Below are 22681 nucleotides of genomic sequence, written 5' to 3' on the forward strand. Positions count from 1 at the left end.
TTTGTGGAAAGTTCTATCATCTGATGGCTTTGACCCCTATGTGTTATATGGAAAACCAACAAATTCTTTGTGAGATCTCTATAAACAGAATCACTTTCAGTTTGGACTAAGGGACAGAAAAGAGATGACTGAAGAAAAAATGGCTTCAAAGGAAAATCATGGAAACCAAGGTCTGAAGCCCAGAAATTTCAGGCCTGGAGAGTGGACCCCTCCATCCACATGGAAAGGGTGAATTTGCTCTGAAAGTAGAGGGTGGGGTTTCTGCCTTGATGTCCAGGAAGATTTGGCCACCTTAGAGAGAATAGAGTACATTTCCCAGAGGTTGGGGGGAGCCTGGCATCTGCTCCATTGTTCTGAAGAGATTGAGCATGTGCCCCAGAGATAGCAGAGTCTGGGTGCTGCCCTGATGCTTGGAGAGAGTGGAGCTGAGAAAAAGGTGGTCTCCCCAATGCCCCCCCAATGTTGCAACCCTCATACTCACATTTGGACAGAATAGGGCTGCTTTGTAAACCCTAAGAGAGGATGGAGTTGCCACTCTGAAACCCAGAGGATGAAATGTTATTCTATAAGTGACGTTCAGACTTTGAAATCTAATGGAGGTTGCCCTGCAAGTTTTAGGAACTGTTTGGGACCTTTGACCCTTGTTTTCCTTTTGATATCTCCTTATGGCAATGAGAAAATGTTTCCTATGACTAGTCCTTCTTTGTATATTGGAGGCAGATAAGTTGTTCAGAGTTTCACAGATCAACAGCCAGAGAAGAATTTGTACCTTAGGACAGACCATGCCTGTAACTGACTTTGATGACATTTTGTATTGTTTCTGACTTTGCATTGTATTTGTATTGTTACTGAAATGGTTTAAGACTTTTCTGATATTGTAATAGAATGAATGTATTTTGTATAGGGAAAGAACATGTCTATTTTTTGAGGTCCAGAGGGTAAAATGTGCTAGTTTGAAACTGTTATGTACCCTGGAAAATCTGTGTTCTTTTCCTAATCCAATCTTGTGGGGGCAGGCCTATTGTTTAAGATAGAAACTTTGATTAGATTGTTTCCATTGGATATGTGGCACACTCAATTGTGGGTGTGAACTTTTGATTGGATAGAGATGTGACTGCACATTCAAAGTGGGTCTTGATTAGTTTATTGGAGTCCTTTAAAAGGGGAAACATTTTAGAAGAAGCAACAGAGACACAGGCATTTGGAGATGCGTGGAGTGCTGAAATAGAGAATAGGCACCTAAATGCAGATATTTGGAGATGCAAAGCACAGTAGATGTCACCATGTGCTTTCCCATGAGATGCTACACAAGACAGAACCCAGAGTTTTGCTCCAGAGCAGCTAAATCAGGACTCACAGACATGTAGAGAGGAAGCCACTGGAATCAAAAGCTGAGAGCTGTGGAACTGGGAACAAGGACCAGCAGATGCCAGCCATGTGCCTTCCCATGTGATGCACATTGACCCTTCTTCAGAGTCAACGTATCTTTCTCTGGATGCCTTAGTTTGGCCACTTTGAAGGCCTTAGAACTGTTAACTTGTAATTGAATAAATCCCCTTTATAAAAGCTGATCCTTATCTGGTATATTGCATTCCAGCAGCTTTGGCAAACTAAAACACCATATAATGACTGTTTTAATTCTAGGTTAATGATTCTTACAGTGTGGGCTTCAGACCAGCAGCATCAGTATCATCTTTGAACTTGTTAGACATATTAGACCTACTGAATCAGAAACTCTGGGGATGGGGCAATATGTGTTTCAGTACAAACTCCAAGTAATTCTGATGCATTGGGTATTTGTGGAGGGCTTTACTGGTGAAGCACTTATTAATTGCTCACTCTCATGTATTTTGAAGTACATATACTTCCTCTCTTTCTTTTGTAACAACTGACACATACTTGTGAAGCAACTGGTCGAATGACTTTGAGTCTTAATTTGTTAAAATGTAGTGCTATATGAAAATATTTGGAAGGTGGCAGTTTAAGGTTAATAACTAAGTTAGGTTTTTAACAAGAAAGTCAAGAGTGGTCTTGAATATGTAAGCATATGGATTTACTAAGAGAAAGGAAAAGACTGGTTTAAATTATGGCAATTAAAATGGAGGAAAAAAAGCACCACATATAAAGCCCCCTGATTTCTAGGAACTTACTTTTTTAGGAAATGTCAAAAAAATTAATGTTTTTTTTCAGAATAATCTCTTGAAGAAAAATTATAAAGTAAGGAATGGTCTCATTTTGTTGTCATTTAAATTGTAAATAGAAAGATATTCTGACTTTGCCATGTCGAATAAAATTATTTCAGATTAATCTGGAATAAAATAGGGCTTCTAATAATCAACTTGGTCATGGTCCAAACTTTTCTACTTTTTCAGAATACACATTTCTTAAATCTAATAGATTGTTTTATAAATATAGCCAAGGAGGAAGCCTGTTTAAGACTTAGGTCTGTTCTAACCTGATAGTGCCTCATTCTTAGCCATCATACAATGTAGAGACACACTAGCCTCTCAAGGAAACCAAAAGCATCGCAGTTGTCCAACTTTGGGGCCACTGATATGAGCTGTTTTGCCTATTGGTTTTACCATAGGAAGAAAAAAAAGGACTGGGTGATGAGTTAGCATCATTTTTTCATGTACACAGTGTAAATATTTTTTATTCAAAAATTTAGATTGTCATTAATTAATATTGCTATCATTAGTTTTAATTTATAAGATTTTATCTTACTATAATTTATTCAGACCCTAACGTTAGTAATTAAGATTACTTTATTTTACTATAATGCTTTAAAACACTGGCTTAAGTATTGCCATAGATACTGGGATTTTATTTTAAAAATAATAAAACGATTCCTGCTTTAAGGAACACTAAATTCTGAGATTTGGTAAATGATTGTACTTTGTTTTTCTTTGTAGTTTTAAAAAAAATTTCTGAAAGTTTATCAAGAAATTTTCCAACATCCAACGAAAGTAAAGGGATTTTATTTTATTCCAGAATGCCCATATACTGACTACCTTTTAGATCCAATTGTTAACTTTGTAATCCACTTGCTTTATCACATATCTATTAATCTGTTTATTGTACTATCTTTGCATGGTATGTAGTGTTGACAGTCACTGTGAATTCTCTAGTCGAATGTAAGCACCTGGTGAGTTTGCTTAGATTAGGTTGAATGGTTGCATTTTTAAGCAGAGAACTTGGCCAGCCCTAAATCATGTCAATACTGAAGGAGTTTCTTTGCCTTTTATTAATTTGAATTTTGTCCCTTTATGTGTTGCTGAGAATTGGTGCACATTCTGAGAGATTCAGAGAATCCAAATAACTCTCTCTCGTGGTGCATAAGGAGTGAAAGAAGGAAGTGATGAATAAATTCAGTGGCATCTGCCTGTATTTAATCTAGGGTATATGTATTCTCACCGCTTGCACTGAGGCCTTCCTGCTGCGACCTTGGTACCAGCTGAATGATGACAGTTCTGAAGTCTAATGTTTCTTTGGAGGATATGGAAGGATATAAACTTGTTTTCTTTCATCTGGAATCATTGGTTGCTTTTCTAGGTCTACTGGGTCGTATGATAGCACCTGGCACAGATGGGTCTCTTTGGGATTAGTGGAAGAATTGTAGCCTCCCTCTGTTAAGAAAGACAGGACAGATGAGAAAAAGGAAAGCCTCTGAAAGGTCAGTGGAGGAGCTATTGAATTACTCCTGTTGGAAGCAGAGCTTTCGAGTACTAGTGGCTGCACGCTGCTCTGAATACACATTTTCTAATACACATTTCTTCAACCGAATAGGTTCTTTTATACATATAGCCAAGGAAGAAGCCTGTTTAAGACTTGGATCTTTCTAATACTAGTGGCTGCACGCAGTTTTTCCAGTCCTGCAGGGTTGACTGGTGGTGTTTTGAGGACGGGACCAGGCAGCAGCATTTCCAGTGGCTATCCCTGCAGAGCTCTATCTGTCACGGAGTTTCTGAATTTAGAAGTTTCATGATCCCTTAAGATAAAGATAGAAGTGTTTGATCACTCTTGCTTGGGAGAAACTTGAGGTGCTTTTGACTGGGGCCCAGATTTAATCTGCCATATTGAATGACTGTTTTCAAACTTAAAAGTTGGAACTGAGTACAGTTTTCCAGAAAAAGTAACAGCGCTATTTTGGGTTAAAGTATCGAAAGGTTTTCAATCAGAGCTTTAAATTTTGTATGTGTAATTTTCCCCTGAAGTCCTCTTTACGCTATGTTTCTTCAGCAGCTGGCTTATGCATTTTTTCTTTATGGAGATGGTTAGGGAGTAGTCCTCCATCTGCCGGAGCTCAGTGTGGCTCAGCATCAGTCAAGGACTGAAAGGGCAGAGGGATGAGGGGCACAAAGGTATCTTCCCTCATTAGAACTAAAGGCCTGGATGGTTGAACTAGTGGTTCTCAGACTTGCTTGAACATGGAAATCACTTGGATAGTTTAAAAATTCTGATGCCAGTTCAGCAAGGTTACAGGTTCTAAGATCAATATACAAAAATCTGTTGTTTCTATACAGTAGCAAGGAACAATTAATAATGGCATTGAAAATGATTTCATTTACTAGAGCATTAAAAAGAATAAAATAATTAGGGATAAATTTAATGAAATAAATGTAAAACTTATACTGTGAAAACTACAAAAAAAATGATGAAAAAATACCTAAATAAATGGGAAAACATCCCCTGTTCATGGATTGGTAGACTTGATATTGTTAAGATGGCATTATCCCCAAAAAAGATCCATAGATAGAAAGCATTCCTATCAAAATCCCTGCTGATTTCTTTGCAGAAATTGACAGGTTCACCTTAAATTCATCTGAAAATTCAAGGGACCTAGAACAGCCAAAACAATCTTAAGAAGAACAAAACTGGAGAACTCAAACTTCCTGATTTCTGGATTTACTAAAAACCAACGGTAATCAAGAAAGTGTAGTGCTGGAAAAAGGATAGATATATAGATCGATGGAATAGAATTGACAGTCTAGATATTTATCAATTTTTAACAATTTTTAACAAGACTGACAAGACAATTCATGGAGGAAAGAATTTTTTTTTAGTAAATGTTGCTTGGGCAATTGGATATCCATATTAAAAGGAATGAAGTTGTACCCCTACTTAATACTGTAGATAAAAATTGATTCAAAATAGATCAAAGACCTAAATATAAGAGCTAAAACTTTGAAGAAAAGTTTTGTGACCTTCAATTAAACAAAGCCTTCTTAGATAAGGAGATAAAATCTTAGAAAAGAACAAGTAGCAAAAGAAAAGACAGATAAATTGGACTTCATCAAAATTTAAAACTTGTATCTTTGAATGGAAATGATCAAGGAAATGACAAGACAATCCACAGAATAATAGAAAAAACAATTCCATATTGTTTATCTGATAAGGGACTTGTATCTAGAATATATAAAGAACTCTTGCACTCAATAATAAAAAGACAAACCAATTAACATATGTGCAAAGGATCTGAACAGACATTTCTCCAGAGAAGACACACAAATAAGCGGTAAGCACATGAACAGATGCTCAACATCATTAGACATCAGAGAAATGCAAATCGAAATCACAGGAGATACCACTTCACACCCACTGGAATGGCTAAAATAAAAAAGATAGACAATAGTAAGTGTTGACGAGGATGTGAAGAAATTGGAAACCTTGAACACTGATGGGAATGTAAAATGGTATAGCTTCTTTGGAAAACAGTCTGGAAATTTCTAAAAAGTTTAAACATAGAATTACCATTGACTCAGAAGTTCTAGTCTTTGGTGTGTAGCCAAGAGAAATGAAAACATATGTCTACATAAAAGCTTATACACAAATGTTCACAAGAGTATTCGTAACAACAAAAAAGGTGAAAAACAACCCAAATGTTCATCAGCTGCTGAATGGATACTACAATATGGTATATCCATACAATGGCATATTATTCATCCATAAAAATGAACCAAGTACAGACACATGCTAAATATCGATGTATCTTTAAAAAATTATACTAAGTGAAAAAAGCCAGTGACAAAGGACCGCATGTTGTATGTTTCAATGCATATGAAATGTTCAAAACAGGCATATCCATACAGGCAGAAAAGGAGGTTGGTGGTTGGCTAGGACTGGGAGGGAGAGGGTTTGGGGTACTGGGAAGTGACTAGAAGAGAGTACAGTGTTTCTTCTGGGGGTTAATAAAATATTCTAAAATGATTGTGGTGATGGTTGTACACCTCTGGGAAGAAACAAAAAAACACCAAGTTGTATACTTTAAATGGGTGGATTGAAGTATGTGAAGTATACTTTAATACAACTGTTTTATATATGCAAAAATTACTGATGACTGGCCCTTCTCTCAGAGGTTCTGAATTAACTGGTCTGGGACATGGCCTAGGCATTGGACTTTTAAAAATCTCTCCAGGCGATTCTATTATACAGTCAATATATAGAATCTTTGTCCTAGATCTTGCTACCCAAAGTGTAGTTTGCGTGCCAGCAGCATCAGCAAGACCTGGGCGCTTATATAGAATGCAGAATCTCAGGCCTCACCCCAGATCTACTGAATTAGAAGCTGCATTTTTAGCAGTGATTTGAATTCAAGTTTGAGAAGCATTGCCACATCCAGTATAGTTACACAGGGAATGCTGTCTTTGAAGTTCACTACCCTCCTGTTTATGTGCCCCCTTCTCTTCCCAGGACTTTCTACAAAAGCCTGCCCTTCCCAATAATGTCCCATCGTTTCCAGTGGATCTATAAAAACGTATCTGTCTTGAGGGTGCAAGGATAGTTCAATGGTAGAAATCTTGCCTGCCATGTGGGAGAACCAGGTTTGATTCCTAGCCCATGCACTTCCCAGAACAAACCAAAAAATTCACAAATGGTGCTGCAATAACGGGATACTCACATGGAAAAAGAATGAAACGTGACCCCTGTCATATAGCATACAGAAAAATAAATCTGTCTTATATTCTTTTTATCAGATTCTTGTCCTCTGCTAGAGAGCCACTCGCCTGTTTGACTAAACTATACTAACATATTCTTCTGCCATATTTACTTGTGAATGGTGATTAGAACTTTCTAGAGACAAAGTTTTAATTGAAGGAATCTAAATGTTGAAATTTCACTTAAGGTTGGCAGGGTAGAGAAAGAGTGGAAAAGTTTGAAGTTGAGGGGTATATAATCCTGTACAGTATTGAACCCCAATCATAGAAAGTGCTACAAAGGAGATATAGAGTGCTTATAATCGTGGAGGGGTTTTAAGCAATGTGAGAACATATCAGACTTAAAATTTTTACATCTCCTTCTGCCCACAATGTGGATGATCAATTAGAAAGAGGCAGCAAGTGATGCAGGACAGCCATTGAATGGTCTAAGGAAGAAGCCCAAGCAAGAGATAGTGGCAACTGCGCCTAGGGTGGTTTCAGAAGAGATAGTCCTAAGCCATGTTTAGGAATTGGGGTGATAGGACTTGATAACTGTATTAAGGTTCTCTAGAGAAACAGAACTGACAGGATATATGTGTGTCTGTAGGTAAATAGTAAAAAGATTTATTATAGGAATTGGCTCTGGCAAGCATGGTGATTGGCTGGACTGAATTCTGTAGGACAGGTGGCAAGTTAGAAACTCCAATAAAAGTGAAGTTGTATTCCCCAGGAGAATTGGCTGGCCATGGTAGGCAGGACTTCTTCTTTCTGACTTTTGACATCCTCAATTCTGGCCTTATAATCTCCAACTGATTAGATGAAGAGGCTCCCTGCATTGCTGAGAGCAATTTCCTTTGTTAATTGTAGATGTAATCAGCTGTAGTTGCAATCAACTGACTATAGATGCACAAATCCATCTACAAGATATTCTCACGACAACAATCAGACCAGTGCTTGCTTGACCAAACAGGTGGACACCATAAACTAGCTATTTTTGTTTGCTAAAGCTAACAAAATGCAACATACCAGAAATGGGTTGACTTTTTTTTTTCTTTTGCATGGGCAGGCACTGGGAATCGAACACAGGTCTCTGGCATGGCAGGCGAGAACTCTGCCTGCTGAACCACTGTGGCCCACCCCCAGGTTGACTTTTATAATGGAGATTTATTAACTTACAAGCTTACAGGTCTGAGGCTGTGAAAATGTCCAAATTAAGGCATCAGCAGGTGATCCGGCAATCTTCAGATCCTCGTCACATGAGAAAGCAAATGGCAAAGTTGTCTGCTTGTCCTTCTCTCTCAGTTCTGGATGCTCTGTCTGTGGCTCGTTTGAGCCACAGTTCTCTCTCAGAGTTCATGTCCTTCTCTCTCAGATTCTGTTTTCTTTTTATTTCATGCTCTTATAAAGGGCTCTGTTAAGAGGCTTAAGACCCACCCGAGACACATCTCAACTGAAATGACCTCATCAAAAGGTCCCACCGCAATAGCTCTACAGCCATAGTAATGGATTCGCTTTAAGAACGTAATCTTTTCTGGGGTCTATAAAACCTCCAAATCATCACACTAGTCAAGGTGACCCATGGAATTAACCATCATAGGAATTTATCAAGTCATGCAACAAATATGTTTTGTAGCCTTCTACATGCTTTTCTAGAATGTATCAGAGAACAAGACAAAAACCCTTAGTTCTTGTAGCTTATCTTCTAATGGGGCAAATGTATATTACACAAGTGAGTAATGTTAGATAGTGAAAAGTGCTAGAAAGAACAATAAAAGTGGGTAAACAGACCTTACAGGGACAGTGAGTATTGACATTTTTAGCTGGGGAAGACTTAGTCTGAGGAGGTAATGTTGACTAGAACCCTGAATGAGGTGAGAGGTGAGCCATCTGGGGAAGGAGCAATCCAGGGAGAAGAAATGGCCAGGGCAAAGAAGGGCCTTATGATAAGAGCAATTTTGGCAAATTGCACAAATAGCGAGAAGGCCTGTGTCATGGTCAGGTTCATGTGTCAACTTGGCCAGGTGGTGGTACCTTTTTGTCTGGTTGGACTAGTGCTGGCCTATCTGTTGCTATGAGGACACTTCATAGAATTAAATCATGATCATATCAGCCACATCCACAGCTGATTTCAGTTGTAATCAGCCAAGGGGAGTGTCTTCTGCAGTGAGTGATGCTTAATCTAATCACTGGAAGCCTTTTAAGGAGGGTTCAGAAGAGACAGACTCTCTTCCTGCTTCTACTGGTGAGCCAGTCCTGTGGAGTTATCCAGACCCCCCATTGGAGTCATCAGCCTCACAGCCTGCCCTATAGATTTTGGACTCTATGTTCCCATGGTTATGTGAGACACTTTTATAAATTTTATATTTACAGATATTTCCTGTTGATTCTGTTTCTCTAGAGAACCCTAACTAATACAGCCTGTATTCTCAGAGTAATGGTGGTGGAATGAGGTCAAAGTAGTAGGTAAGAGGTAGAAACATAGAACCTTGTGAGCCATGGTAAGGAGTTTGAGATGTAATCTAAATGAGACGGAAATCCATTGCAGGGTTTTGGGCAGAAAAGTACAATATGACTTACATTTTACAAAGATGTATAAAAATCACTCTGGCTGCTTTGTGGAGTGGACATCAAGAGAGCATTGGGGAAATATTTTCAGGAGTCCTCGAGTGGGGTGATGGTAACTTGGTCTACAGTGGATGGCGAGTAGCATTTAGAATTGGTACATGTTTTGGTTATGGAGTCTGGGGAAAATAAGAATCAAGAATGGCAGTTTTGAACAGTCAACATTTTACTTAATTAGTCTGGTAGAAAATAGAAGCATTTTCAGCCATGCAGGGTTTATATAGAACCACAAGGACTGGTGATGCCATTTACCGAGATAGGGAACCCCGAGGGCATGGGAAGTGGGTTAGTTGGTATGTTGGGGAAAGTGGAATCAAAAACTCTATTAAGAGACGTTTCAAGGCTCTGTGCCCCAATAGCAGCTTTGAACAATTGGCAAGAACTTTGGACAAAATATTGGACAAAATATTTCTCAAAGTTCCAAACAAATAGCTAAAGAACTGCAGTAACAGGACAATCACTGAATCATGAAAAGGCTACTTAAAAGTGGTAGCATCTTGGGGTTCCCTGAAGGGCACCTCTTCCCCCAACTCACTGGTTCAGTGCAGAGCCCGCCTGTGCTCCCAGTGCAGAATCCTGGTCCTGGTTGCAGAGAGAGCAGAGTAACCTTCATGCACATACTGAATGCATGTATGTCTGGCTCAATCTGTCTGGTGCTGGCCTGAGGGACTCTTTATCCTAGAACTTGCCCTGCGTATAGGAAGTGGCTCAAAGAGCTCTCCTGCCAAACTCTGTGAGAGAGTAGTCAAATTGTGCTGCCTGGGGCAAGGGATTACTGGCTGTAGGACATAGAGTGTAGTGGCTGGGTCTGCAAGGAAGGTGTTTCATGGGAAGAGGGGACATCCTGAATCATGTAAATGCGGGAATTCCTAGGGCTGAACTGTTTTAGTTTGCTAATGCTGCCAGAATGCAGTATACCAGAAATGGAATGATTTGATAAAGGGAATTTATTAAGTTACAAATTTACAGTTCTCAGGCCTTCAAAATGTCCAAGATGAGGCATCCAGAAAAAGATAACTTGATTCCAAAGAAAGGCAGAATGGCATCTGGGATTTCTGTCAGCTGGGAAGGCACGTGGCTGATATCTGAGGTTCTTACTTAATTAACTTCTCTGGGGCAAAACTCTGGATTGTGGCTTGCTTAGTATCCCATGGGAAAGTACATGGCAGTGTCTGCTGTCCCTTTGCTCCTGGGTTTCGATGCTTTCAGCTTCTAAGTCCAGTGGTTTCTCTGAAGTTCTCTCTGTCTCAAAGCATGTCCACACATCTATGTCTGTGTTGCTTCTCCAAGGATCTTCAAATACCTGCATCTGGAGGATTCTTCAAAATGTTTCTCCCCTTCTCTCCCCTCCTTCCTCCCTCATCTGCTTTCCTCCCATCTTCTCTCCTCTCATCTCCATTCCTCTCTTTTCCTCATCTCCTTTCCTTATTCCCTCCCCTCCCCCTCCCCTCATAGTTTACAGGAAATGTACATGGGTTATGATGCGTGTAACCTGCTTTCAAATGGTCCGAGAATAGATAGACAGATAGAATAGATAGACAGATAGAATGATGTGGCAAAGGTGGCAAAATGTTTAAATTGGTAGATCTAGGTATCTGGGAGGGTATCAGAGTTTTCTGTCCTCTCAGTTTAAAAATATTTCAAAATAAAAACTTTGATCTGTTACAAATATCAGTTCTGTTGATGCAACTGCCCACTGTTAAGTGGCTTAACTGTTCCCTTGCAGGAAGTGGGGGAAAAAAGTGGCAATCTCAGAAGGCAAAGGGTTAATATTTCCCTACTAAGTTTTTGATAAACAGTCTAAGACCAGGTGAAGTGGAGTAAAAATATGACCTAATGCGCTGCAGTTTGTGAATTAATGAAGGGCTTCTTTATACAAAATTTCAGATTTGTGTGTGTGCATGTAAGTTCAAAACCCTTATGAGGGAACCATAACAGGTATTTTCATCCCCATTTTTAAAATGAAGAAAATGGAGCCTGCATCAGAGGTTAAGCAGTTTTCCTGTGGTTACCTGATCAAGTTGAACCCTATTTAGAACCCAGATATTAGGATTCTAACTTCATTGCACTGTCTGCTTTGTTTCTCCCAAGACTAGAGACCATCCCTTTTCAGTCTTCCTACTTTCTTGAAGTGGCAGCTGGGGGTGTGGCTCAAGTTAGTTACACTGGAATTAGTGTGGCAGAAGGAAAGCCAAACCTCCAAAACACAGCGGGATGGACTGGCCTTCACATTGTTGATCCATCTGTCCCTGGCTACGGCACTCCCTTTTGTGAGCCACTTGTACTATTCTTGTGTTTCACTTGCCAGTCTCAGTGCTTCTTTCCCGTTTCCTTGCTACTGCTGTCTAGTCCTCGGCGCTGCTTCTGGTACTGGAGACCAAGTTTGGTAGAGCAAGTGTCAGTGCTCCCTTCTCTTGAGCGAAAAAGTGAATGTATAGTGTCTATACTGAGGTCAGTCTTAGGGCAAGGATTTAAGAGGTCCCCTTCCCAAATATTTTTACCTCCCGATTCATGCTAAATCAGAAGCATTTTCCCATGTCTTCAAATATCAAATGAAAACCCCTTTAAAGAATCTGCACCACTTCGTTGTCTGAATTTCACATGATTGATTTAAGTATTCTTCTATTTCGGATATTTAAGTTATTTTCCATTTTTTGCCATGATGGACAGCATAGAAAAACTTGGCTCCTTGGGGAAGGCCATTGCGAGCTACTTGAAGAGATACAGATTTGGTTTATATGTTTTGTCCTAGTCAATGATTTATCAGTACATTGTAACAGGCCTTTCCATCAGATAAATCCATAATTATTTTTCTGAAGCAATGCCATAGTGAAATTAGTGTTACTTTCAGATTGGGAAAATGAGTAAAGGTCATCAGTGAGGGGAATGGATCTCACATTTATGTCATCAGTACTCTGATTGTAATATTTGTTTATTGGTTTATGTTTTTATAAAAGGTTGGTACAACAGTAAGACTTTTAATTTAGTAGTTTGATACATTCATCAATTTGAAAAATCTGAACCCAATTATAAATAATCATCACCTTATAAGGCATTAATTCATTGATGAGCTTATGTATTTCTGGAGGGGTATACTCATATTTGGACTTGTCTTTTCTTCGTCACATGTATACAAAAGTGCTATAAGCAAATTAAGAGAAGTTGAAGAGACACCGTCCGGATTTCTTTGAGTTCTCTCTGCTGGAACTACTGCTTTCAGTGTTCCTGTGGGCATAGGAGTGGGTTGGGGGGGCGAAGAGAGGAGTTGGAGACCTCCACAACATTGTCAGTTTCTCTCCCCACTTCTAATCCAGACTCTCACTCCACACACTGCTGAAGACCTAACGGGCAGCGTGTAGATGCTACCTGTCGTTGGTGTCCTCCTTTGTCTCCTCTCTGGGTTCCTTTTTTTTTCTGTCCAATTTCTATTTTCCCCAGGTGACCAGTGACTTTTACTACTCAAACCTCCTCCTCTTGTTATTCACTAAGGTTCAAATTTCTGAGGAAGGTCTCATTTTCCCAAATTGTCCCTGCTGTCCCCAGTCAGCAGGAAGTCACCAGCTCTTCCCACTTTGTCTTTATCTTTTCTTAGGTGCCTTTGCTTGTTACGAGTATTGCTAGGTAAGATAAACCATTGCTCATCTTACTTTGATTCTGTTTGGCCAGGGTCGCAGGGGTCTTATTTTACTTCCAGGCAAACTATGAAGGGGGGAACACTGGTCAAAAATAGAATTGGGAAGTCACCTAAGATTTGTTTTTGTTTTGTTTTTAAGAAGGCTCTTTGCCCTTAGTGCAAAAGAGTGTTTCTTCTTTTCTCAGTCTGTGGTGGAGAAAATATTAGCATGCAGGAATTTGACTTGTTGCCTTGAATAAACTTAGTACTCTTGGGATGAAGTCATACATAATTAATCGTCCGTCTCTGCATTCTTTCCAAAGTGATGGCTCTTAGTATTCGCATTTGTGATAAGTTATGTTTCCTGAGTACATGAGCCCAGCACTGCCAATTAAGGAAGCAGAGGCAGTGGTGGTTCTGTTAACAGAACCTTTGTGCTACTGTAATGTGGTGAGTAATTATCTGTCTTTTTCCTTCCAAACTTCTAGTGCCTGAAACAGTACATGCAGCTGGCAATCCGAGAAGGATGTGGGTCTCCCATCACTTGCCCAGACATGGTGTGCCTAAACCACGGGACCCTGCAGGAAGCGGAGGTATGGAGGAATCTCAGGATGTATCTTCCCTTCCTCCCTATTGACAGTCTTTACTCATGTCTTGGCCCTTACATCCCTGCCTGCTAGGCATCTAGAAACAGAATACTGAGGTTAACTTTTTTAAAGGAGTGTTTTATTGCTATCTACCTTTGGTACCTCTTTATATAGGTTATTAAAGCTATTATTTACCTTTGTTCTATTTATACATGCTATCAGAATTTGGAAGAAGCTCTAGAATAGGTGATCATGCTGGAAATCAAATGTCCCAAAGGTGAGATTTGTAGGCTGAATGGTGAGGGGTCGTGTGATCTTTAATACTTTGGTGTGATTAATGGACAAAAGGAAATTAAAGTGAGGAAAACTTAAACTTAGGTTAGCGATCCAGAGCACTGTTGAGCCATGCAACTTTGAAATGGTTTTCAAAATTGGACTCGGGCTTCTATTTATAATCCTTCCAAGAAAGCTGCTTTTTTTTGACTTGTTTTCCTGATGCCCGATGGGTCACATTTTTATTAAGAACACACGATGTGCTGGACCCTGTTCTAAGCCAGGAGGGAGAGGTGAATGACACAGACCCAATGCCTGTCCTCATGGAGCTTCTGATCTAGCAGAAAGATATTAAACGAATGAGTCAGTAGTTAGAAAAGTGAAAAGTATGAGATGGGCCAGGAGGCAAGAGCTGTGTCTGAAATGAATTCGTATCTAATTCATGTATACACAATCTGTTAAGCATAAACGAATTGAATAGTTTCATGAAGTTTCAAAAGAAGCCTATGAAATGAACCACATTCCTATGCTCTAGACCCGGGCTTTCCCATCCCATAGCCACTAGCCATCAGCGGGTATTTAAACTGTAATTAATTAATATGTAAAATTCAGTTCTTCTCTTGTATTAGCCACATTTCATGTGTTCAGTAGCCACATGTGGTTAGACTACCAGGTTGGAAGAAACATAATAGAATGTGTCCTTCCTCACAGAGTGTTCAATTGGAGAGTATTGGTCTAGAATTTTAAATAAATGGAACCATTAGCCACTGACATTTTGCCAATCGAATGTTAGGGGCTTAATGTGTTCAGACAAGCAGGTGAAGACAGGCTGTAGTTTGCCTCACCATTCCTTGGGACAGAGCTGAAATTTTCTAATTTTCTTTGTATGGACATTTTCTCTTCATAGTCCCAGTTTTCTTCTCCTTTTTTCCTCTTTATCCCTTTGTCGCTGTACTTCTTCCCACATTGTCATTCACACTTTCCTTGTTCTGGTTTCTGTTACCCAGTTTTACTTTAAAAATAATTTTGCTTTCAGACCGTCTTAAAACAAATCCATCGTGGCTCCTTAAAAATTACAAAAATTTATTTGACAAAAAAAAAACAAAAAACAAAAACATATTCCAAACAAAACTATGGTATTTGTTAAGTTCTCTTAAGTCTGTTCCCCATTAGATGAGTAAGAAGACACTCCAGGCCGTTAATGGACTGTTTCTGTCCTCATTGATCTTGCTAAGAACCTGAGTAAAGATGGGCATAAATGTACAGTAATCAAATGTTCTTATCTGACTTGATGCTTTTTTTCCCCCAGAATAAAAAAAATGTGGTGGGTAGTGGTGATTGCCTCTCATTTTGAACTGAGAAATTAATGGATTATATTAAAAATATTGGTAGCTTCATCACTTTGCATGGACTCCTTGCAAAGCACTTAAGACCCACACGTGAACCGAGGCCCCAGAATCTCCTATACTGGCTTGCTTTACATTAGGTTTTCCCCATTGTTCTTGGTTGCTAACTGTCAGAATGCAATATACCAGAAACGGAATGGCTTTTAAAAAGGTATGAATTTAATAAGTTGTTAGTTTACAGTTCTAAGGCCAAGAGAATGTCCCAATCAAAACAGGTCTATAGAAATGTCCAATCTAAGGCATCCATCCAGGGAAAGAGACCTTGGTTCAAGAAGGGCGATGAAGTTCAGGGTCTCTCTCTCAAGTGAGAAGGCACATGGCGAACACAGTCAGGACTTCTCTCTCGGCTGGAAGGGCACATGGCCAACACAGTGTCATCTGCTAGCTTTCTCTCCTGGCTTCCGGTTTCATGAAGCTCCCCGGGAGGCGTTTTCCTTCTTCATCTCCAAAGGTTGCTGGCTGGTGGACTCTGCTTCGTGGTGCTGCTCTCTCTGAATCTCCCATTCTCCAAAATATTTCCTCTTTTATAGGACTCCAATAAACCAATCAAGACCCATCCAAATGGGTGGAGACATGTTGTCACCAAATCCAGCTCAACAACCACTCTTGACTAAATCACATCATCTAGGGAAATGATCTGATTACAGTTTCAAACATACAGTATTGAATAGGGATTATTCTACCTTTATGAAATGGGATTTTGATTAAAACATGGCTTTTCTAGGGGGCATACTTCCTTTCAAACCAGCACATCCATCCATAGTTGTGGTTATAATATGGAGCTCGTCATTGAGATATTATTGAGTATATCACAGTGAGGCATATGCACTGTGCTTGATTGGGTTCTATCTCTGACTGCTTCCCTCTGCCCTTTAAAAAACATTTAATTATACAAGTAATCCATAAATATACTTTGCTTATTAAAAATCATTCTGAATGAGGCTAAAATTCCCTTTGTCTTGCTCTTCATCAGCTATTTTATATAATGCATTTCAGCGTCACGTTTCTTCATCTTCAGCGGACACCAGGGATTTAAGTTCTCTCCTCCTAAAGCTTTTCCTGCAGGTCTAATGTCCGCAGCTGGCTGTGCTGGATGAGTTTGTCTCCTGCTGGCTTTCGGCAGGGTCTTGCTTCGTGATTCCTCCAGATTGGTTCAGCTGTGGCTCTGCCCCTTGACTTTTGTCTACCAGGAAGAGCCTTGTCAGTGAAGCATTTAAAGCCCATTTAAAATACTGTCCACTTATGTTGGAAACAATAGAGAATCTTAGCTTTGCCTTCAGTGCTGTGAAATCTGATTGGAGAGAGCGATTCTCTAGGCTGTGTGACCAGGGGTGAGCCCACTGGCAGCCAGGGAAAAGCAAAACTTTCCCTTATTGCGTCATCTTGTACTTTTCAGCTGCTGCTTTTGCAGGGCTTTGCCAATGGGCCTGATCCAGGAATCTTATCCAACCTGGGATTAGGAAAGGCAGGACACAGATTGTTCTGATAGCCTTACTTTAGACCAGGCCCTTGCTTGCTTGAAGTCAGTTACCCTGTTGAAAAAAAAAAACAGGTGCCAACTAACTTTAAGCAGCTCCCTTAGAGTGGTTGTGGAATTAGCATGCCACCACTTAAACACGGGGGAGCCGGAACTGTTTGTCTGGGACATGTAAACTTGCATGGTGAGCTCAGAACCCATTTGAATTGTATTTAGCATTACACAGACAAAGAAATTGAACATCTTCCTGAGGCCAGCTGGCAGTGCCAGGGCAGAGGAGAGCATCTCACCCACCTGTCATCGTTCCAGGTCCCCAGGCACTGAAGAGACCAGCCGACCTAGTGTTGGTTGTGCCACAAAACCCAGCAGAAGGCTGGGCATAGCTGCTGTTGCTAAGAATGGCGGTTCCAGAATTCCTATAGGAGAGGATTCCTGGTGGGGCCCATCTGGAGAACTGGGGTGAGGGGATAGGGAGCAGGGGATTTTGAAAGAATCTTCAAATAAGGACTTTGAAGCTACCTTTGCAAAATAAGTGCAGTTTTTGCTTCGATTGCATGTGATATAGGGTGACTTGGGAACAGGCTACAGAAGTTATAAAGACCTAAATGGTCCCCCAAATCACCCCTTGTTAGCACTACCTCCACTTGCCATCTCGTCCTTCAACACCCTTCCTTCCCACTATCACAGCCTGAAGCTGGTGCAGGGGATAGACAAGGATGTACAAGCAGGTGGCCCTCTTCCTGTTGGTATCAGGATCTGGAAGGGCAGGAATTAGGTGTTTGTGTAATGACCTTTGGCTGGAGAACAGTCCAACTCTGGGCAGACAATGGATAAACTAAACTGCTAAGCCAGAGTTAATAGAAGTTTTGAAGGCTCCCAGCTCAATTTTGTTTTAAAACTTCTTTCAAAACTGGCTACAAATGGAGAATAATGTTTCTAAGCTGTTGCTTTAACTGAAGGCAAATTTAAGAAAATGAAACAGCAGTGGGTTGCCTGTGGCTGGTGGGTTGATCACGCAGATGAATCCAGGGCTGATAAGAGGAGCCGATCTTGGCTCCATGGCCTGATGAGGTCTCTGCAGAACAGATGAAAATAGCAGGGCAGTAGTGGCTGCCTGCTGTGAGCCGTGGGGAAGCGTCAGTGACCTTGGCTTTACTTTCACTTCCTCAGTGGACTCTGCCTTCTGGCTCTGAGACTGTGAGGGCCGTCTTGTTTTTTTTTCAGCTAGGATTAAATATCTAACTTCTATTTAGGTAATGAGACCTTAGCTTGGGTTATTTCACTCAAGTGAATTCACTGAGTCTTTTTTCCCCTCTGTTAAGAAGAGCACTTCTCTTATCCTGGGTTGAAAGAGAAATTATTTTTATTTTCTGCATCACTACAAAGGCACATGTCTGTAATGCCAGTACTCTCTCTCCTGCCATTGTTTTTCCAAGTCATTACCTAAAAAATTGCCGAATCTTTAATATGCTGCCATAATCTAGTGATCAGCACCATCGCTTGGTGATCTGAATTGTTGCATTCTTTGTTTAGCCTATTTCTTTAATTTTTTTTTTTTTGTATACTGTATGGCAGGGTCACATTTCATTATTTTTCCATGTGAAGATCCAATTATTGCCGCACCATTTGTTGAATTTTTTGTTTGTTTGTTTGTTTTGCTTGTTTGTTTTTTGGCAAGTGCATGGACCGAGAATCGAACTATTTCCTTAATTTTTAAAAGCAACTTTAGCAGAAATAGGATGTAAATTCCAAACCTAGGTAAAATCTGAGTGATTTCGTCCTTGGGCTTTGGCTTCACTCTACTAGGTAGTCCTTACATGAAGCAAATCCATTGCTTTTGGGGATTAGTTTCTGTTTGCTTAATTGAGGATGAAGTTCCTAACTAAAAGGCAACATATATTGCATATTGCATCTGTCAATATTCTTTTTTTTTTTTTAATATGGAACGCTTCACGAATTTGTGTGTCATCCTTGCGCAGGGGCCATGCTAATCTTTTCTGTATTGTTCCAATTTTAGTATATGTGCTGCCGAAGCAAGCACTGCATCTGTCAATATTCTTATGAGAACGTACCTCACTTTCTACATAAATGCTTCTGTGGCAAGCAGGCTCCATTGTCTCCTTTTTCCTTTTGTTTTTGGTAGGGTTCGACGTCAGTGGCTTTGAGATTTATGTAGGTGCTTGGTATATTTGCTTAAATAGACTGTCATATGTTGTGGTAGTTAGATTCAGTTGTCAACTTGGCCAGGTGAAGACACCTGGTTCTGTTGCTGTGGACATGAGCCAATGGTACATGAACCTCATCTGTTGCTGATTACATCTGCAGTCGGCTAGGAGGCGTGCCTGCTGCAATGAATGACGTTTGACTTAATTGACTGGTGCTTAAATGAGAGAGCGCAAGGTAGCACAGCCCAAGCAGCTCAGCATACCTCATCTCAGCACTCACAGCTCAGCCCAGGCCTTTGGAGATGCAGAAAGGAATCACCCTGGGGAAAGTTGTTGGAACCCAGGGGCCTGGAGAGAAGGCCAGCAGAGATCACCCTGTGCCTTCCCACGTGAGAAAGAACCTCAGTGGAGAGTTAGCTGCCTTTCCTCTGCAGAACTAACAAAAGAAATCCCCTTTTATTAAAAGCCAATCTGTCTCTGGTGTGTTGCATTCCGGCAGCTAGCAAACTGGAACATATGTTAATAATGATAAGCAAGAGTGTGCCTCAGTTTACCTTTCTTCCTGGTTGTGGATGTTAGGTGATCCAATTGGCTGTTATGTATAATAGTTACAGCACCTGCATGTGTGCATACCCTGCCTGCCTTGGTTATGTTGCTGCACGTGGAGTGGGTCAGTCAAGTAGGAACTGGGTAATCAATAAGCATCCCCAGACTCAATTTTACTAGGAAAAAAAGAAAAAGCAGTGATTACAGGCAATTAGTAGCTTCCTGTTGCTTTTGTTGTTGTTCTAACATTATTCCTTTTGTTCTATTAAAACGAAAGTGACTTATTTTCTCTTTGAATTAATTATTTTTTTCTTCTGGGGGAAGAATTTCCAGAAGGATGGTAAGGAGGAAAAGTGATCAGTTATGCTTAGAAAGAAAGAGAGAGAAACTTCTGTTTAACAGATAGATTAGCACAGATTGCAGAGAAGAAAGAGTAAAAAATAAGTTTAAATGATGTTAAGGACTCTTTACTTTTCTATTAGGCAAGAATCACAGATGGATTCAAAAATTTGGGTGCAAAGACATGAGTTGAAGCAGGATATTTGTGTATCTCAGAGTCACAGAGGGTCTCCCTATGAAGCATGTATTGATTACAAAGGGTAGAGAAACTTGGCAGAATCACCTTAAACAAGTTAAAAAATTAACATCACCAGTAAGGAGCCATGTCGTCCTCATGTACCCCCTGTTGGCATAACATCACTTTTGTAACATTCTTGTTAAAAACGTACAATTTCAGTCTAATCATGAGAAAGCATCAGACAGATCCAAATGAGGGGTTTGTACAAAACCTCTGGACTGGACTCTTCAGGCATGCCAAGGTAATGAAAGGCCAAGCAAGACTGAGGAACCGTCACAGATTGGAGAAGACTACGAAGATGACAGCTAAATGCAAGCAGATTGGATTTCGACTACAAAAATGGACTTCGGTAGAACAATTTTGGAAATTTGAATAAGGCCTGCAGATCAGTTCATTGTATCAATGTAAATTTGTCAATTTCAATAACTGAACTGTGGTTACAGAAGATGTTAACATTAGGAGAAGTTTGGGGAGTGGTATGCAGAAACTTTATACAAATTTTGCAACTTTTTGTAAGTCTTAAACTTATTTAAAAATAAAAATTAAAAAAGAATGCTAAGTGACATCTAGGGGTGAAAGTCTCCCTGGCAGCATGGGAGATGACCCCCAGGGATGAGCCTGGCCCTGGCACTGTGGAATCAACAATGCCATCCTGACCAAAAGGGGGAACAGAAGTGTAACAAATAAAGTATCAGTGGCAGAGAGAATTCAAATAGAGTCGAAAGGCTACTCTGAAGGTCGCTTTTATGCAAGCTTCAGTTATACATTGCTACCTATCACAATTTGCCAACCCCCAACCAAAACCATTCCAGTCAATCCTAAAGAACACCTAGGGCATTATATAAGATTCTACAAAGGTGCCATTTACTAGAGTAATTTTCTAGAAACCTACAACCTCTAGATGGGCCTCTGGATTTAAATCCAGAGGCCCAGCCTTTCCAGAACATCAGCTAGTTCCATCTCCCTACCCCATATTATTGACAGCCCCTTCTAACATGAAAAAGTTAGAATGACCATAGCCCAAATACCCTTGAAGAGTGGGAGAAAGATCAAAAGGTGATGGTGGAGTTAGACAGAGAAGGTAGGGTTTAATAAACGAGTATGATTGCTGAATCATTATATTGATATTTCTTTTAGTCTCCAGTATCTTAGAGCAGCTAGAAGTAAAAACCTAAAATTGTGGAATTGTAACCCATACCAAACTCTGAAATCTTTTCTACAACTAATTGTTGTGATGTGCTTTGAAATTTATTGCTTTTTTGTATATACATTATTTTTCACACAAAAAAAGGAAAAAAAAAGTAGGTTGTGATGATAAAAAAAATTATTCCTTCTAGCTTCCAATGTTCTGGGACAATTAGAAGGAAAAATCTGAGATGATGGTGTGGTAGCCCATGACAAACTCTGAGATCCACCCTGTAACTACTTGAAGATTACTTTAAAAATTATTGCTTTTTTCTTTCTTTGCTTTGTGTATATATTATACAATAGAAGAAATTTTAAAAAAGGATGCTAAGATACGATTTTTATTTTTTTGGAATTTCTTTATTGGCTGAAAGAGGGTAATTGTGCAGCAGACACTTTTTTATAGTCTCATGTTAGTCTCTAGGATTTTCACGCTAGCAGTTGATATTATATTCCTTGTGATTTCCTTCAAGCAGTTGCTGTAGCCCTATACCTATGGCCTTTTTGAGTTTTCCAGTAATTACCCTAAAACAAGTTTCTCAATTTCATCATTGCAGACATAGAGGCCTTGATCAATAGCATCTTAACTCCCCATGATAATGGAACCAGAAATTTAATATTTTGGATTGTCCTTTTATCAGATCCAGTTTTCTTTCATTAAAAGCCAAAAGCATGATAGAAACATTTCAGTAAGTTAGCTATAATCTGCAAATCCAACAGAGGACAAGATGAAGGAATGGGTTTGGATCTTTTTTTAAACTCATCTTATTTATTGGCTTCCCAGTAATCCAAGTTTCTTGAGGACAGCTTCTTTATCTCCTACCTCGTTGTATCCCCAGGAGGCCCACCCAGTGCTTTACCCATGGTGGACAGTCAACAAGTGTAAATTAAAGTTCCAGGTCTTAAGGCTGGGGATGGAGGTGGTGGTGGGGATGGCTGGGGAGGAGCTTGATGTGCTCTAAGGGTTCTCTTCATTCCAAAGACTCAGACAGAGTGAGATGCGATGGGAATTAACCTTAATTTGTGATCACAAATGTCAATGTAAGAATTATTTTACCTAATTCAATACAAACATTTGACCCATGAAATAATAAATAGGAAATTCATAAGTATTGTAAGAGAAAAAAATATATCAGAGACCTACAGCATCCCTGCTGGGAGCAGTATGCACTCGAGTAAAATTTATCTTTCTAATTTAAAATTAAACGTCCACCCCTGCTGTTATGACTTTTTACTGCATTAATTTCTGTCATTTATTTCATTAGCATTTCATCTCTGTCAAACTCTTTTTACCTCCTGCTTGCTTTGTCTTT

The 22681-nt window shown here is 39.8% G+C and overlaps 1 protein-coding gene and 1 non-coding gene across 15 annotated transcripts in view; one reads left to right on the forward strand and one right to left on the reverse strand.

Moving 5' to 3' along the window:
* The window catches only part of RNF144B (ring finger protein 144B), a 172497-nt gene that overhangs the window by 123231 nt on the left and 26585 nt on the right, over positions 1–22681 (forward strand). For all 14 annotated transcript variants that reach the window (XM_077143470.1, XM_077143468.1, XM_077143469.1 and 11 more), the window contains one exon: positions 13641–13745. In XM_077143470.1, the coding sequence (XP_076999585.1) occupies positions 13641–13745 (105 nt within the window). The remainder of the gene's footprint in view (positions 1–13640; positions 13746–22681) is intronic.
* LOC143669395 (U6 spliceosomal RNA) lies at positions 18830–18936 on the reverse strand. Its single transcript, XR_013168907.1, has one exon. It is a non-coding gene; the product is annotated as a U6 spliceosomal RNA (small nuclear RNA).

Source organism: Tamandua tetradactyla, chromosome 25 (assembly GCF_023851605.1).
Source record: "Tamandua tetradactyla isolate mTamTet1 chromosome 25, mTamTet1.pri, whole genome shotgun sequence".
Lineage (NCBI taxonomy): Eukaryota > Metazoa > Chordata > Mammalia > Pilosa > Myrmecophagidae > Tamandua > Tamandua tetradactyla.